The sequence below is a fragment of the Macrobrachium nipponense genome, chromosome 23 (assembly GCF_015104395.2).
Source record: "Macrobrachium nipponense isolate FS-2020 chromosome 23, ASM1510439v2, whole genome shotgun sequence".
In the NCBI taxonomy this organism is placed as follows: Eukaryota; Metazoa; Arthropoda; class Malacostraca; order Decapoda; family Palaemonidae; genus Macrobrachium; species Macrobrachium nipponense.
Window position 1 is genome coordinate 15,189,348 of NC_061090.1, and position 17,644 is coordinate 15,206,991.

The 17,644-nt window shown below is 41.4% G+C and overlaps 1 protein-coding gene across 1 annotated transcript in view; it reads left to right on the plus strand.

Moving 5' to 3' along the window:
- LOC135198881 (outer mitochondrial transmembrane helix translocase-like) overlaps positions 1–17,644 on the plus strand; it is a 93,449-nt gene that overhangs the window by 15,301 nt on the left and 60,504 nt on the right. The window contains exon 2 of the mRNA XM_064226843.1: positions 11,593–11,637. Coding sequence (XP_064082913.1) covers positions 11,593–11,637 — 45 coding nt within the window. The remainder of the gene's footprint in view (positions 1–11,592; positions 11,638–17,644) is intronic.

Below are 17,644 nucleotides of genomic sequence, written 5' to 3' on the forward strand. Positions count from 1 at the left end.
CAAGGAGAAGGCGGGGAAGACAGTCTTTACCTGCCCTCCTTCCAGACTATCAGGGAAGAAGGGAATTTGGTACGAGACGGGCAAACCACGGGGTCTAGCTCTCCCGTCCACTGCCGAAGCAGATATTTTTCGAATCTGGTAGATTCGTCTAGGAGACAAGCCTTGTCATCAGCAAGGATCACATGGGGGACTTCTGAGATGGACCATCTCCTCAAGGGATTGTTTAATGTCTTAGAAGTTTTTAACTTCTTAGACTGGTCCCTTGGGGTGTTGGCCCCCAAAAAGACACAAGAGGAGGAACTCTTAGTCCAGAAGTCCTTCATAGTGTTCTTTCCTGTATGGAACAGGCGGTTCAGGATGGATCAGGAGAGGTGGCCTCTCTGTTTGGAACTGGTATTCTGAAGAAGAGAGTCTTATTTAGCTCTTTTCTGACGAAAGCAGTTACTCCGTACTCAGAGGTCATCTCTTCTGTATGCTCCTCTGTCGGACCAAAATTGTTTCCTTCAAAATCTTGTAAAAGATATTTCTCATTCTTTGACAGAAAAGGCCACACAAGATCTCTTGGCCCAATCTACAAAGAAATCGAGGACTTCGGGTCCTATTAAGAGAGAGACTCGGGCTCCTCAACAGCCCTTTCGAGGAAGTACCTCGGTCCAGACCCTCTTTTAAGAAGAGAGGAGTGCAGAAGAGAGGTAGGCCTTCCTTCAGACCTATCAAGAGAGCTAAATGAGACAACAGTCCTTCAAGCACCGGTAGGAGCCAGACTTCGGAAATTTTCCGAAGAATGGGCTTGGAGGACAGGCAGAAATTTGGTCCCTTTCCGTGGTAACAAAGGGATATATGATCCCCTTTCGAGACAGACCTCCCTTGACTACGAACCCGAGGGAACTGTCGGCCCAATACAGGGTACCCTGCCAAGAAAGAAGCATTATTGCAACTGGTAGAACAGATGTTGCAAAAGGAGGCCATCGAAGTGGTTCGGGATACCGCATTCCCGAGGATTCTACAACCGTCTTTTTTCTGGTTCCGAAATCCTCGGGAGGGTGGAGACCGGTCCCTGGATGTGAGCGCATTGAACCGATTTGTGGAGAACACAAAGTTCTCTATGGAAACATCAAAATCGGTTCTTGCGGCTCTTCTTCTCCAGGAGATTGGATGGTCTCCTTAGATCTACAAGATGCATACTTTCATGTCCCCCTGCATCCATCATCGAGAAAATATCTCTGATTCATGATGCAGGGGAAAGTATACCAATTCAGAGCCCTATGCTTTCGGCCTTTCAACGGCCCCTCAAGTGTTCACGAGGCTAATGTGAATAACGTTGCGAGATGGCTACATCTAGAGGGGATAAATATATCCTTTATCTGGACGATTGGCTAATAAGAGCAAAATCGGAAATTCAGTGCTTGAAGGACTTGGAGAAGACTTTGAACTTGACAAAATCTCTGGGACTGCTCGTGAACCTCGAGAAATCACAATTGATCCCCAGACAGAACATAGTCTATCTGGGGATACAGATGGATTCTCGGGGTTTTCGGGCGTTTCCATCTCAAGACAGAATTACTCGAGGCTTAGAAAAGATCTCGAACTTCTTAGGGAAAGAACGGACCTCGGCGAGGGAATGGCTCAGTCTGCTGGGCACCCTTTCCTCGTTAGAGCAGTTCATTTCCCTGGGAAGATTAAATCTCAGACCTCTGCAATTTTATCTAAAGAGGATGTGGAGTCAAAAGACAGGAGACTTGTCAGACGTTTTTTCCCATCCAACAGGGATAAAATCAGACCTAAAGTGGTGGTTAACCCCATTAACAAGGAACGAAGGGGTGTCCCTCTTGATTCGGAACCCTCACCGAGTGTTGTTTTCCGATGCCTCGGAAACAGGTTGGGGAGCAACACTGGGTCCAAAGGAAGTAGCAGGTGTTTGGACCAGACAAACTATTCTGCACATCAATGCGAAGGAACTCCTGGCAATTCATCTAGCCCTGGAATACTTCGAAGCGGAAGTCAGAGAGGCGGTAGTTCAAGTCAATTCCGACAACACCACAGCTCTGGCTTACATCCGGAATCAAGGGGCACTCACTCTTTCTCTCTGAACGAAATAGCGAGAGCTCTATTAACCTGGACAGAGGAACGGGGCATTATTCTGCGTACAAGGTTTGTCCAAGGAGTAAAAAACCTAAGGGCAGACAGGTTGAGCAGAAAGAACCAGGTTCTACCCGACAGAGTGGATGCTCCACTCAGAAGTCTGCAGACAAATATGGTCACTCTGGGGGAGACCCCAGATCGACCTGTTTGCCACGTTCCTCTCCAGGAAAATAGACAACTTCTGCTCGCTAGAAGAAGATCCCAGAGCCACAGCGATCGATGCCTTCCTCATGGATTGGTCAGCAATAGATGCATACGCCTTTCCCCCATTCAAATTGCTGGGGGAAGTAGTAGAAAATTTGTGCATCGGAAGGAATGAGAATGACTAATTGCTCCCTTTTGGCCTTCCCGAATCTGGTTCACAGAGGTACTGGAATGGACGGTGGACTTCCCATATCTCTACCAGACAGGACAGATCTGCTCAGACAACCCCACTTCGAGAGGTTCCACAAAAACATCCAAAGTCTCTCCCTGACTGCCTTTCGACTATCGAAAGACTGGTCAGAGCGAGAGGCTTTTCAAAGAAAGTGGCAACTTCAATTGCTAGAGCCCGCAGAGCCTCTACCCTGCGGGTCTAACAATCGAAGTGGGAAGTTTTCCGTAGATGGTGTAGGTCGAAGAAGCTGTCCTCTTCCAATACCTCTGTAACCGAAATCGCGGATTTTCTCCTCTTCTTAAGAGAAGAATCCAAAATTGGCCGTATCAACTATCAGGGATATAGGAGCATGCTCTCAGCTGTTTTTAGAAACAGAGGGCTGAATCTCGAGAATAATAAGGATCTTCATGATCTCATCAGGTCTTTCGAGACTAAGAAATTGAGATCATCGATTCCCCCGAGTTGGAACCTGGATGTTGTCCTAAAGTTTCTTGATGTCGACAGGGTTCGAACCTATAGATAAAATCTCATTCAGAGATTTTACTAGCAAATGCATATTCCTGTTGGCTCTAGCAACTGCTAAGAGGATCAGTGATTGCATGCTTTGGACTCTCGAGTGGATTTAGAAAAGACTCGGCTCATTTTCTTTCCAGGATTTTTTCCTAGCGAAGAATGAGAACCCTTCTAAACCTTGGCCTAGAAGTTTCGAAGTCAAGGACTCTCTTCTCTGGTAGGAAGAGAGTTGGATCGGTCCCTTTGCCCAGTCAGGACCTTAAAATTTTATTTAGAAAAGAAGACACAGCATTCAGGGATGTCGACAAGGTCTGTGGTGTTCGGTAAGAAACCCCAAGAGACCGATGTCAAAGAACGCACTGGCATTCTTTGTCAGAAATGTAATTACCGAAGCTCATAGGAATTGCCAAGAGAACTCTTTAAAGCTGCTGAGAGTGAAAGCTCACGAAGTCCGGGCTGTGGCAACTTCCCTTTCTTTTACGAAGAATATGTCCATGAGAAACATTTTAGCAGCAACTTATTGGAGGTGCAATTCAGTATTTGCATCCCACTATTTAAAGGATGTTAGAATAACATACGATAAATGTTTCGCTCTTGGACCTTATGTATCAGCGGATACTATGCTGGGAAATGGAGCAGACGCTGATCCTTAAATTTGTTTTTAATATTTTAATAATTAGTTTTAATGATTGTTGTTGAGTTGTGGGTTGCTTGAAAGGATGTTCGGGGATGACTCCTTTCAATCGTAGTACTAACCCCAATGAGGATCAGGTGATCGGGATTAGTGTCGTGCTCTATGATCTGCCAATAGGCAAGGTGTTTTGTCATGTAAGTGGGAATAGACCCCATATTTGACAAAGATCCTAAGGTTCTGAAGCGTAAGTGGGTAAGACCCCGGTAACAGACCATCAAGAACTCTTAGCATGAGGTCACTACCTCGCTGAGGCTCTTGAAGCGATACGGGCTCCTAGGCAGTAGCCATGAAGTCTTTCGCTAACACAGGTAGGAATCAAGGTTTTTTAATTTTATTACCTACAACATATGTTGTTTCCTGTCTATTTCAGTAGATTAGCTGTCTTCTTACCCTCCGCCTAAAGGGTGCCATCAGCTAAGTATATATCTGCCAGGTAAGTATGCATAAAACTTTATTGTATCATGACAATAACATTTTAAAGGAACTGGATCCTCTTGTATCCTACAATTGGGGGGACCACAGGGGATTGGCTTTGGGTAGGGAACGTCCTAATGTAGTAAAACATATGGATATTCAAATATATCCCCATGATACTTCTGCAAGTTCTGTTTGTGACTAAGGTAGGTTTATTGAACATTTTTAAAGTAACATTATACACAATAGGCAAGTAAGGAGCTGGTTACCTGGGTTATATTGGTTGTCGGGTAGCCCAAGGAGCAAAGCCCCCTGCCCCAATTCAGGTAAGGACTTGGGCCAGGGACAACCCTACTGATTTTAATTTACAGTGCCCTAGATTAGGTTAGGTGGGTGAGGCTGTCTAATATCAATGTCAGAAACATTCAAAGCACACACTGAAATAAATGAAAATCCAATTTCCAGCTCCAGATTACAACTGCGTTGTAAAGAAAATATTATAACAAAAGCTTACCTCAAAATGAATGTAAATGAAATAGATATTAATATCTACGGAAGCAAAGCTAGTTAAATAAAAGACTTGCTAACAAATGAGGAGGACGGTCACTATGTACTGAAGGGTCAAAGGCATATCTTTAGCTTTTCTTTCTCTTCTATAAGAAATATGAATATGACTTTTGGGACATTTAGACCAAGAACAAGGCTTTTCTATAATTAGTGATTTTTTATTTGTTCATTCATAATTGAGGATGGAGAAATGTATTTGTTCCTACACAATATACAAACCATGGTCCTTCACATCAGGAATGACATTAGGTGAAGCTGGAAAACTGCTGTTAAACTCCTAAATAAGGTTGTTAGGGCACACTCTGGTATCTGGTAGGCAGGAATATACATTGGGAACAAGAGGAGTCACCCTTTACTATTCATCTTTGCTTTTTTCTTTGGTTGACAGTGAGCTTCCTAGGTCGCAGCTTTAGATGGCTGGATATCTCCTAGCCTTCAGGGGTTGTCCTGCGACACTCACACAGTGGTTGCTTCGAAGTGGCCCGTCTATTCCTGCTGGCCTCCTGCCCTAGCTGCCCTGATGTGTCCTGTCGCTGCTATTGACGTTCATGTAACTCCTTTGCTACTCGTGGTGTTCCTGTCGCTGGGCTGCTTCTGTGTTGTTCCTGCCTAAGCTGCCCTAGCAATGTTTTGTTTTCTGACCACCATTCTGTAGATGATGTCAGAGAACAGATTAAGAAAGAAGCCCTGTGGAATTGTGGGCGTGCAGACTTCGGTTTGCGCTCTGGTCGCCAGTTTTAGGGGCTCTGTGCCCCTAGACTGGTACTATGATGGCCGCTCCTTTGCAAGTCTCTCCGAGTGCTCGAGATTCTAAGAAATCTTGCCAGAGAGTCCTCTCATTGTCCCAGTTCAGGCACAGGGTGAGAGAAAGGGTCTAAACACACTCGCTTGGCTCCTTCTGCCTTTGGGGTGGGATCCAATTTGCATTTCCCCATGGGGTCTTGCGTTTCGGGAGCCTCGAGGCCGCACTCTTGATTCCAGTTCTTAAAAGTCTACGTCTAAGACTGGTTCTGTGCCTGTCCCTTCTCTGTTTCTTCTGAAGTTGAGAGAAGACCACTTTCTATGATTGTTCCCACAAGATTCAAGGAGTCTCACCAGGGGCTCAAATTCCTTAGAGGTTCGGGCACTTACCAAGAACTGGGATTTTTTTTTAATTTGGAGTGCTGGGCTGGTGAACTGTGGATTGCCCAGGATTTTGTGGAATCTCCGGCACCTCCCAACCAGTACTAGGGCGTTCGCTCTTCATTCTGGTTTTGGCATAAGACGAGATCAGTCAGGTCCCATCCTCGTGTCTTGGACTTTAGGGTCTGAGCACTCAAATAGCAGACACAGGATCCACCTTTAATCCTTACTGGACAATGGAAAGAGGAAGGTATGCAAATACACATGGTGAAAGAATAAATCTAAAAAATTTTCCCTACAACCTGTTGTGGGGCCTATGACTAGTTACAACCCCTTGTGGGGACCTCTTACAAGACAGTTGTAAATTTTACCAACTTAGGTTTTTTCTAGTAAATTATTTTATTTTATTTTGTAAAATTATAATTACAGCTCACACAATATCAAAACAGACAAGAAATAAAATCACTAACAAAGTCTTAGCATATTTGTTGAAAAATATTTTTGGAAATTTACCAAGAATGAAGATTCAGTAACTTTTTTCTATTTTTACCTGTGTTTTCTAATATTTCTTTGCAAAATTACATTTACAACTGATGACATACCATCATAAAAGACAAGAACAAAAACCAACAGCAACTCCTTGTTATATTTACGAGCAAATTTACAAAAAGACGTCGTGAGGGACGCAGCACATTCTCCCTTGATGTCAGAAGAACTGAAGTCCTGAGACGCACAGATTCATGATTTTAGCCAGCGTAAAAGTTGCCATTAGTGAATTTATGGGCGATAGAAGTATTAGCACCTCTTTCCCGCCCGATTATTTCCAAATCGATAACATGTAATATTGTTTATGTACAGGATCAATCTGTCCACCACCCCAAACCTTTTATTACTACTCCTGATGATCAATCTGTTCATAAAGGGTTAAGCCTTCTTCTTGAGGGGCTTTGGCTCCGAAGGAGATTAGAGCATATTGGGAGGACTCGTTCATGCGATTGGCTAGGCTCGTTCATCTTGCTCGGCTTGTTCACCCAGCCCAGCCCCTGATCACATTCACATGTTCTGCTCGACTTGATCTGTTCACCCTGCTTGCCGCTGTTATGGACCGAGGTCCGCTCCAGGTTTGTTAATATAATAAAACAAAAGGATTCGACGCCAACAGTTGAAACTGGAGATACGAATATAGAAAGAAACAAACAGAACAAAAGTTTATTTAAAAGCTTACTAACAAAGATAAATGCAGAATGGTTTCTCCTATTTACATAACAAAAATAAAGTCTTACAGTATGTGAACTGGGGAAACGGTGCCGTAATGAAATACTCGCTGGCCAGTTTTGCAGCTGTCGAAAGTCAATGCTCGAAGCGACGGCTTCACAAAGGAGAACTATAACCTCAGACGTCTTCTTGACTCTCCATACTGCAGAAAACAATGTCTATTCTTGATACTCGAAGGGCAGGTTACTCCTCAAAACCACCTTGTAGGACGTTTCTTCTCTGAAGGCTTGCTCAACATCGGAATATCTCCCTTTCCGACTACGGACGACTTAACTTCTGTCCTTAACTTCTGTCTCGTTCTCTCTCACTGTGGATGACTTGACTCGACTCCGACCACTTTCTCAAGCACCTTAGTCTGTTCCTTCTTCTCTTATCTCTCTGATAATCTCTCACTGATGATCTCTGCTGCTGATCTCTGATCTCTCCTACTTCGTCAGTCGTGTATATACGGCGATCTGGGGCAGGGCCTACCGGAGAATGTCACAGACTCCTGAGACGACAGGAATATTTTAGAATTATTTAGCCGAATAGTTACATCATCATTCGCGGCGTTTTCTGACAACGTGACAGCGCATGTTGCGTTCCACAACACGCCTGGCAATTCTAGAACAATTATGAACAGGCGCCTCCAACACATGCGCTAAGGGGAAATGACCTTCTTCTTTGCTGGCAGACCTACTTGAAGAAAATGCATTTTCATTTCCTTTAATATATAATTCCTTGCTTATAGAGCGATTACCATGACAGCCGCCTAGTCTTAGATCACATTCGTGTGATTGGCTCAGCTCACTCTGATCAGCCAAATCAAGTGCTTGACTGTTCGAATAAATTTTTTGCTCTCTTTATGTAAGCTCTTTTCCATGACGTAAGTGCCCTCCTTCCTCCGTGGTGCTGTCATCGCCTCAGGTTGATGACTGCCCACGATCTACCTCTCCTGCTGGTTCTTCTTGCAGGACAGATAGGAGTGCCCTTTCTCCTTACCTGTTCTCTGAACCCTCTTGGTTGTCCCTGTAGGTGCGAAACTGACAGCGAGAACTCTGATAAGATTGTATCTACAAGGATTTGCATCTCGGACAATCCTCGGATTGTCTCGCCATACATCTGAGTAGTCGAGGAGGGTGTCTTGGGGTCTGTTGAGATTCTCCCTTCAAGGAGAGAAGATAGGGAGTATCACGGCCTGGAAGGCCTTGGGATGCAAACATCCACGATTTTCATTTTGCAGAGATCTTTGCACCGATTTCTTGGCTCAATGATCTTAGGGACAGGGCTGTGGCATCCACTGTGAATTATCTTAACAGCTCGAATCCTTTGCAGTTCCAGACAGCAACCTGTTGGCAATTTTTCGGCCCCTAAGAAGTCTCAGGCTTCAAAGGGCAATTGTGGAAACACCTAGCCTTCTTCTTTCTCTTCTGAGAAAGTGCGTATATGTGTGTGTCTTTCAACCCTCTTTCCTATCGGGAAGAGGGCTGGAGGAAGGATATAAAGAGAGGATGCTAGTAACAGGCGTTCTCCCGCTGCTGATGCCTTGATGAAGACCTGGTCGTGGATATCCTTCAGGAGAAGTATCTACTTCCTTTCGGGTCTTGGCCATCTTTCATTAACTTCCGTTCTGTCTCCCCTCCCATGTTCCCTTTTTGGGAGCTGCCATCTCAGCTAGAGGTGTCAAGTCATCACTGCAAAAGCCTCCCCTTAAGGCAGCTTTGCCTTTATTCTCAGTGGAGAACAAAGGTCTGCTTCCAGTCCTCAATCCTTTTCTCTCTGGAATGATGAGGGAGGATTTAGGCTGGTGCTCAATTGACAGGAACCTTTGTATATGCCTGCCTGCATATTCTAGTTGTGACATGCTTCTGTTCTCAGATGCACCAACCAAGGAATAGGCGCATACACACCTGTAAGACCATTGTCTTGAGGTGTGTGACCGAAACAACAAGTACCTTCTCATCAACATCCTGAAACTGAAGGTAGCCTTTCTGGCCTTCCGAGAGTTTCAGGATTGGGTTTTTGAAACACTCAGTTGTGATTTTGAGCAACAGCATCGCAGTACGTAGTGGCGTATGTCAACAAACGAGGATCTCATTTCTATCCTGTTGCTTCGGTTGACCTTGCAGGTGCTCGAGTATAACTGTAATGCACTCAATAGTTTTTATCAGCCAGAGACATTTCTGAGTTAAATTACTAATAGGCAGGCAAGTTGGGCCTCTAGAATTGAGTGATTGGCAGAGAGTGCTCGCTTCACTCATTCTTTCATGGAGAGGTTGCTGCCTGGCACAACAGGTGTCTGTAGGTCTTCTGCCCCATCATACCTGACCCGTGGGCTGCTACAGTGATGCATGCTGACTTTATGCAACAACCTCAACATCTTCATCTTCCCTCTATATTTATGTAATTCACAAGGTGTTCAGCAAGCATTATTTACCCCAAATTTGAGGACAACTGCTGGAAGACTTCGTCATTCACCTGACCTGCTAGCTATGCTTCCATGGCAGCGGGAAGAGTTCCTCCTTGAGACAAGCAGTATAATCTCTGTTTCTTCACGATAGAGACTATCCAGCTTCCCTTGCGAGCATAGCCTTTCTTGCTGAGTGGCAACAGAGATATGTAGTTGGATATCTCTTTCAGTCCTATGCAGTAGTGTTCCAGGGATTGGAGCCGTCTTCGCTAGTTGGTGTCGTTGACGTGACTTTTTTCCTGGTCAGAGCCGCTCTTCAGCAGGTTGCAGACTCCCTCATCTATTTTCGCTAAGATTTGCATTTCTGATTCAGTTATGAAAGGTATAGGCCCACATTTGGGCTAGTCTTTCACTTGGAAGCAGCCTTTCTTTCCCCACAGTCGGGATTTAGCTACAGATGAGAAATTTCAATCAGTCTTGCCATCCCAGGGACATAAGGTCCCTGGTTGGCACATGACTCAAGGTCCCTGGTGGCTGGCATGTGACTCGTTTAGGGTTCCTGTCTCGTGCTTCGCATGTGCCCTTATGAGAATCATCAGACAGAGATCAGGCTCTCAAGACCATCTCTTGTCTCGCTCCAGCCTTGGTGAAGAGAATTGACAGTCTTCATTGACCTCTTTGAGATGAGCCTTCAAGGGATGTGGATCAATGCCTCAACTCCTCAAATGTTGTAGCAAACTCTGAATCCATCAACATCTGTTGTCAAGTTCAAGTTCTTCATTTTCCCCTCCTCCTTGGACTTTGTAGTCGATGATCCAGTTCTATCACTACTTTGTCCTGTTAGTAGGATGCTGCAGTACTTTCCGAATAGGCTCGACATCCCTAACCTGGATATCGACAACTTTTCACTAGCTCCAACTCACCCAAGGAAGAAGTGTCTAGGGACACGTCTGTCTTCGTGAGACAATCGGAAGGATGTACGCTGCAGCTGGTGATGATATCTGTACACTGCCCGAGAACTTGCAAAGTCAATGGCTTACTCCATCCCTTGCATTCCGGAAGTATCTGTTGGTATGGAAGCAAAGATAGGGTCTCAGTAGCCCACAGATTTGTCTTTCTACCTTTGGGTCTTGCCCACAAGTCCTTGGAACCATTTTTCTTTGGACCTGTGGGAAAGGTAGCATCTCACCTAAGAAGTGTGGTTCCTTTGGGCTGAGAATAGGACTTGAACCTACACTTGCTGGAACTGGTATCTGATGCAGTAAGCCTACACATCAAACACCTGTTCTGTTTTTCTCTCTAGAATCATAGAAGCAATCCCGCTCCCTCCTCTAGCAAGGGGAGGAAGGAGAGACTGGCAATAAAACAAACCATTTTCGGGTCTTTGTCTAACTGCCTCCAACTCTTACGATTCTTCTTAACCTTTTTACATATAAGTTACAATTCCTCACTCATTCGAAAAGGTCCAGAGGTTTGACATTGATCTCGCGGTTCCTGTACTCTGATCAGTATGTCAAGAGGCCCAGTACTCCTCGCTCTTTCGACCAGGAGTAGCAGCCCAGGTGTGACGAACTTCAGTCAGTTCAGAGACTTACTCAGATTCCTCCCTCCAACCAATGAGTCTTACTAATGTAAAGGACTGATTTGTATGTATTGTGTGGAACAAATCAGGTTTTTTTTTTTAAGTGGATTGTATTTTTCCTAACTATACAAGCCTGAGGTCCTTTACATTACATTTATGCATGCTTCATGCCACCCCTCAATCTGAAACCTGGGATCTAGAGGCAAACTGGAATGTTTACATCTGGTCAGGCAGTTGTTCCTGCCTACCAGACTGTAGTTACTGCCTGACCGCCTTGTTCAAGAGTTTAATGGCCGTTTTCCAACTTTGCCAAAAGTAATTCTTAACGTAAAGGACCTTAGGTTTGTATAGTAAGGAAAAATACAATTTAAATTAGAAAATTGTGATATTAAGGATCTTTTCTTATATATTTTACCTGATGTATTATAGTAAATAAGAGAATGAGATTACTTTTTCATGTAGTAGATTGAAATTTTGAGTAATTAGAAATATTCAAGATAGTTTTACTTTTTTTTCAGGCTCAAGAAGTACTGCAAAGACTTGGAATCAAAGAAAGAGTATCTGTAAGTAGCAAATTAGAACGTTTGTTATATATATTTCTTATAAATATCGTCATACTTTTAGTTCAGTGTCCTGTAAATAAATGAAGTGTTGGGAGTAAGAAGGAGAGGAAGGGCTAGAAATGGATGGCTAAATGATGTAAGAGAGGTAGTATTGGAAAGAAAGGCCTCGACGTCCAGGGAGCAAGAGAGGGCATAGGTGGAAGGTGTTGGTTCAATGTAGTGGTCTTATTTGCAGCTGATGAGCTAATGTTGTGGAGGTTTTCTTTGCAGGAGGCTCTTCTGATATTCAGCAGTTTTATGTATGAAACTTAGCAAGTACAAGTAATTACACAGCTTTAGATATTCAGGCCTTAAAGAAACTTTTCCAGTCTTCTCATTTATGTATTTTCTTTTATTATCTTTCATCCATAATGAATGCATATGTCCCAAAAGACACGGGCAAGTATGTGATACATAATGTCGAAGCTCAGTATCTGACTTTAATGAGTATGAAAACATTCATATTCCCACACATTTTCAAGATATGTTTTCTCTTTGGTTTGGAAGATGTGTCCACACTGAAGAGGAATGTTGTTTCAAGACTACTATATATTATGTGAAAATTACTCTTGTATTCAAATTTGTATTTTTGTTTTTTATACATTATATATTTCACATTAAGGATGACTACGACGAGGTAGATTTGGACCCTTTGTTCTGGCTGTAGGGATAAGAAGTACAAGAAAGACATGTTTAGTAAATATATCAGTTAGTCCACAGTCTTGAAAGTTGGGTTTAGAGAAAAATATACTGGTAGGTGTAAAACAGGGTTTCCAAGTCGGGGAATATCAGTTTAATGTTCTTTCTTTGCAGTCTGTAGAGTGTTTTTTGTTCCCATCCCTATCTTATTGGGTAATTTCTAGGGTAAGTGATTGTTATTGGTGAGGTGAGCTTCCAAGACATTGGTTTCATAATCAGTTTCCTTCAGAACATAGAGTATGGGAATCATTCCATTTTACTTTTCTCTTTAAAGTCATGTTATGGCAAATTCTTTTGAAAGACTATTGCCTGGTAGTGCAGGAGACTTACAAATGCATTTCATGATTCCAGTAGTTGGTGGTCAACATATAGTATAGCGCCAACAACTTTCCAGACCTATATTGACATTGAGGAATGGATTAGATTGTGGGCCAGGATGGTAAATTTTCACATGAACCTAGGCAAGATATCAATTATTACTGTATACAAGATGTGACACCTGAGGTCTGAGAGGAGAGACATTCAGAAACATGGTTTAGATCTAATGATGGGACACCAAGATTTTGGCTGTGATTGAGACAGTGATCATAGGAAAGACTAGGCAAGTGGAAATAGATTCTAGATGGTCTTGGGTGGGAATACCCAACAGGGCATTACCAAATTCAGACATAAAACACAAGACAGTTATAGTATTAGACACAAGGTGGAAACTAGGCTCTACTATTGCCAGATCCAGTCAGAAGATATCTGACTTGAGTAGGACCAAACTGGGGAAGGGATAATTTTGTTAGTCAAGACCAAACGCAGGCAGTAAATCATGACCCTAATTAAAATTAATCTTGAAGAGTAGACACTGTAGGTCCTGAAGAGGAGACACTGCAGGACCAGCAGTAAGTATCAATATTAATTTCTTGCAAGGAGCCTCTAGCCATGGTAATTTGAAACAGACCCTTGACAGAATTAGATAATTTGGTAGATTTCACTTATAGTTGAATACAGAAACATATGTACTACACCAACTCTTAAGGCAGGCAGAACTGTGTAGCTATATGACAGTAAGGTTTGAAGGTAGAACAGGAGTAAGGTTCCTGAAAATCCAGCAACCACTTTTGTGATTGCCTAACACAAAGTTAAAAACACTTAAAAAGAAATTTTAGAAAATCTTTCAAACTCCCCTAACACAAAGTTAAAAACACTTAAAAAGAAACTCACTTTTATCAGGAAATTTACTAAGAATATAGAAGTGACAGACTGATCATGAAGATCATTCAGGAGCTAACAGGAAAGTTTAGAACCTTTCAGAAGGCATCTTTCCCTTAAAAGCATCCATATCTTGTGCATGGATTACTTGATCCTCTTGACTGTGGGACATTTATTGACTTTAATATTTCTGTCTGAGGCCTAAAGAAAAGAATATTTATATCTGAGGCCTAAAAAGTTTACTTTTGTAATTAGAACTTGTGGTGATATTAATTTATTGTATCAGTAGCAGGCAGTCCCAGGGTTATGGTGTTCCAACTTCATGAACGCTTAGCTTATGGCACTGTGGGTTGTTTTACATGCTTTACCCAGTTTTATGGTACCATAAACCGCTGTAAGGCACAGTAAGTGCCATATATTCCCATTATTATCATCATGATGTTCCGTTTTAGAGTTTTTCGGGTTACAGTACGCTGTTGGGAATGGAACCCCTACTATAGACCGAGGACTGCCTATGTATTTTCAAATTGATCATTCTTATAAGTTAGGAATACCCATTTTTATCTTTACCAATTTATATATATATATATATATATATATATATATATTATATATATATTATAATATATATAGATTATAAATTATAGTATTTATATATATTATATATATTATATTTATTATATAATAATATACTATATATATCTATATATATATCTATATATATATATATATATATATATATATATATATATATATATTATATATATATATATATATATATATATATATATATATATATATATTATATATATATATATATCTATATATATTACTATATATCAGGCAGTCCCGGGTTACGACGGGGGTTCCGTTCTTGAGACGCGTCGTAAGCCCAAAACAAAAATCGTCGTAAGCCGGAACGACGCTTGGAAATATGTCTTAAACTAATATGTTATAAAAACCTTACTTGTAATCCTTTGGTTACACTACATGTTGTTTCCTGTAGTTTTATGTACAACCTGAGTTATTTTCATAAAAGAATGCTGGTTCTTGAAGGTAAAAAACTATTGTAATCCTCTGGTGACACTACATTCTTGAAGTTTTATGTACAACCTGGAGTGATTTTGCAAAATCTTGAGGGCTACAAGAAATAGCTGATTGATTACTATTTACGTATCATATAGACTAATTAAAGTAAATGTATCTTTAAATAGGCTTATATATTAGTACAACAAAACATTTCCTGCCATGAGTCAGAGGCCGTTTTTTTTTTAATGAAACCGAAACCTTGCTTGTTTCTCTGTCCTATCTGTTCATAAACAAACGTAAACGTTACGTCAATCCCCGAGACCATTGTTGCCAAAGCGTCTCTCTCTCTCTCTCTCTCTCTTCCCTCTCTCTCTCTCTCTCTCTCGTCTCTCTCTCTCTCTCTCTCTCTCTCTCTCTCTCTCTCTCTCTGATCAAATTACATTGGAAACTTGACATACGATTGCCCTAATATACGAATGTTTTGAGATATAACAGAAAATTTGCGAAAATACAAGCTTTGATATACAACGAAATATTTGAGATACGATTTTGCGATGAGTGTTAGTTGTATAGGCGACCGATAAATGGCGTTCAGTCTGTTTGTTTGTTGGTGCTGCATGTTAACACGTCGTTGTTTAGTTCGTTGTATTTGCGCCTATTTTTCGTATTATTTTGTCTATTTTATTATTAACCATGGGTCTCAAAGCTAAAGACAAAGCAGGTGATAAGAAAAAACCCAAGAAAATTATTTCGATGGAAGCAAAACTCGATTTGGCAAACGAGTATGGTCGAAATCCTTCTACAATATCCACGATCATCAAGCAGAAGGAAGCTATAAAACCCCCGAGACCATTGTTGCCAAAGCTTCTCTCTCTCTCCTCTCTCTCTCTCTCTCTCTCTCTCTCTCTCTCTCTCTCTCTCTCTCTCTCTCTCTCTCTCTCTCTCTCTCTGATCAAATTACGTACTGGATAATGTCTCTCTTTTGGATACTTCGATTTTGCCAAATATTGAGGGCTACAAGAACAGTTGATTACTATTTACGTATCATATAGACTAATTAAAAGTAAACGTATCTTTAAATAGGCTTATATTATTAGTATCAACAAACATTTACTGGCATGAGTCAGAGGCCGTTTAACGAAACGAACACTTCTCTGTCCTTAACTCGGAGCGTCGGAAGACGCCCTCTCTCTCTCTCTCTCTCTCTCCTCCTCTCTCTCTCTCTCTCCTCTCTCTCTGATCAAATTACTGGATAATGTCTCTCTTTGGATACTTGGAATTTGCGTTGTAATCTAACCAGAAACTTCGTTTTGTTATTATTACTGGAAACAAGCAATGATTTTTTCATTATTTGCGCTTTTGGACTGTTATATGTAAAGTAGTATGTATTCATTCGCTCGGAAACTAGTTCCGCATATGAGGCGTCACTAAAAAACATAGAAAAATACAACATAAAAAGTGTCGAAAATCATCATAATCTCAAAATTTTTGTTGTAATCTAACCAGAAACTTATTTTTATTAATATACTGTGCTAAATAAAGGATTTTTTATCATAGTATGCGTTTTTTAAAAGCGTCGTTAACTCGGAGCGTCGGAAGCGTCAGCGTCGTAACCTCGGAACAAGCGTCGTAACCCAGGACGGATTTTTCCATTGAATATTTAAGAAAAAGCGTCGTAACCTCGGAACGTCGTAAGCCGAACCGTCGTAACCCGGGGACCGCCTGTATCTATATATTATATATACTATATATATATATATATAGTATAATATTATCTATATATATATATATATATATATACTATATATATTATAATTATTTATATATTATATATATATAACATACAACATACATAACATACATACATACATACATATATACATCATCATACATACATACGTACAGGCGGTCCCCGGGTTACGACATTCCGAGGTTACGACGCTTTTTCTTAAATATTCATTGAAAAATCCGCCCTGGGTTATGACGCTTGTTCCGAGGTTACGACGCTGACGCTTCCGACGCTTCGAGTTTACGACGCTTTTAAAAAACACATACTATGATAAGATAAGATAATCCTTTATAGTTTAGCACAGTTTCTCTCTCTCTCTCTCTCTCTCTCTCTCTCTCTCTCTCTCTCTCTACTACAAAGATGTATGTTTTTTAGTATGATAAATAAATGATTTACTATTTTCAAATATTAATATTAATTTATACAGCAATAATATCAATTCATTAAAGAAAATACCATAGTGAATTAGTAAGATTTTAGCTTATACTGTATTTAAAAAATTATGGAAGAATGAACGAAATCCCAGTCTTCTTGAAGTAACTTCCAGTAACCTTTTTCGAGATCCAGGTACTAAAACTGTCAGCTATATATCAAGTTCTGTGACAGCCAGGAGGGGGAAGAGCTGGGGGAGAGCTGCAGTGTTGCAATCACGTGGCCCTGACATTTCCCCCCCCCCCCCCCCCCCCCCCCCCCCCCCCCCCTCCCCCCCCCCCCCTCTCTCTCTCTCTCTCTCTCTCTCTCTCTCTCTCTCTCTCTCTCTCTCTCTCTCTCTCTCTCTCTCTCTCTCTCTCTCTCGTAGTAGCCATCTTGCTTGGTGAGACGTACCCGTGTGAAGTCAGATTAATCAACAGATATCACAAGTTTAACATACGACTAGAATTTGAGAAATATCTAGAAGTGTTCGTGAACTATCGGTGATAAGATTAGTGTGAAAATAGTAGGATAAAGCGTCTTCTAAGTTATGTTTAATCAAGTGTAATACTATAACAAGATGGCAGTAAGTTCCAACTGCGGGAAGAGGTGGCGTAATTTGGCGTGTTTAGCAGATTCGCAATACGATGAGGTAGCAGAAGGGAACTGGCATTTCTCATCTATGAAATCAGCAACAGTCCTAACAAAAAGATACAAAAGCATTCATAGATATATTAGAAGGATATAATCCTTCAAACTGGAACAAATCTAATGAAAACTCTTGAAAATAATTGAAGAAGTTCCAAATACAAAATCCAAGTGGTCAAGAGACTCATAAAG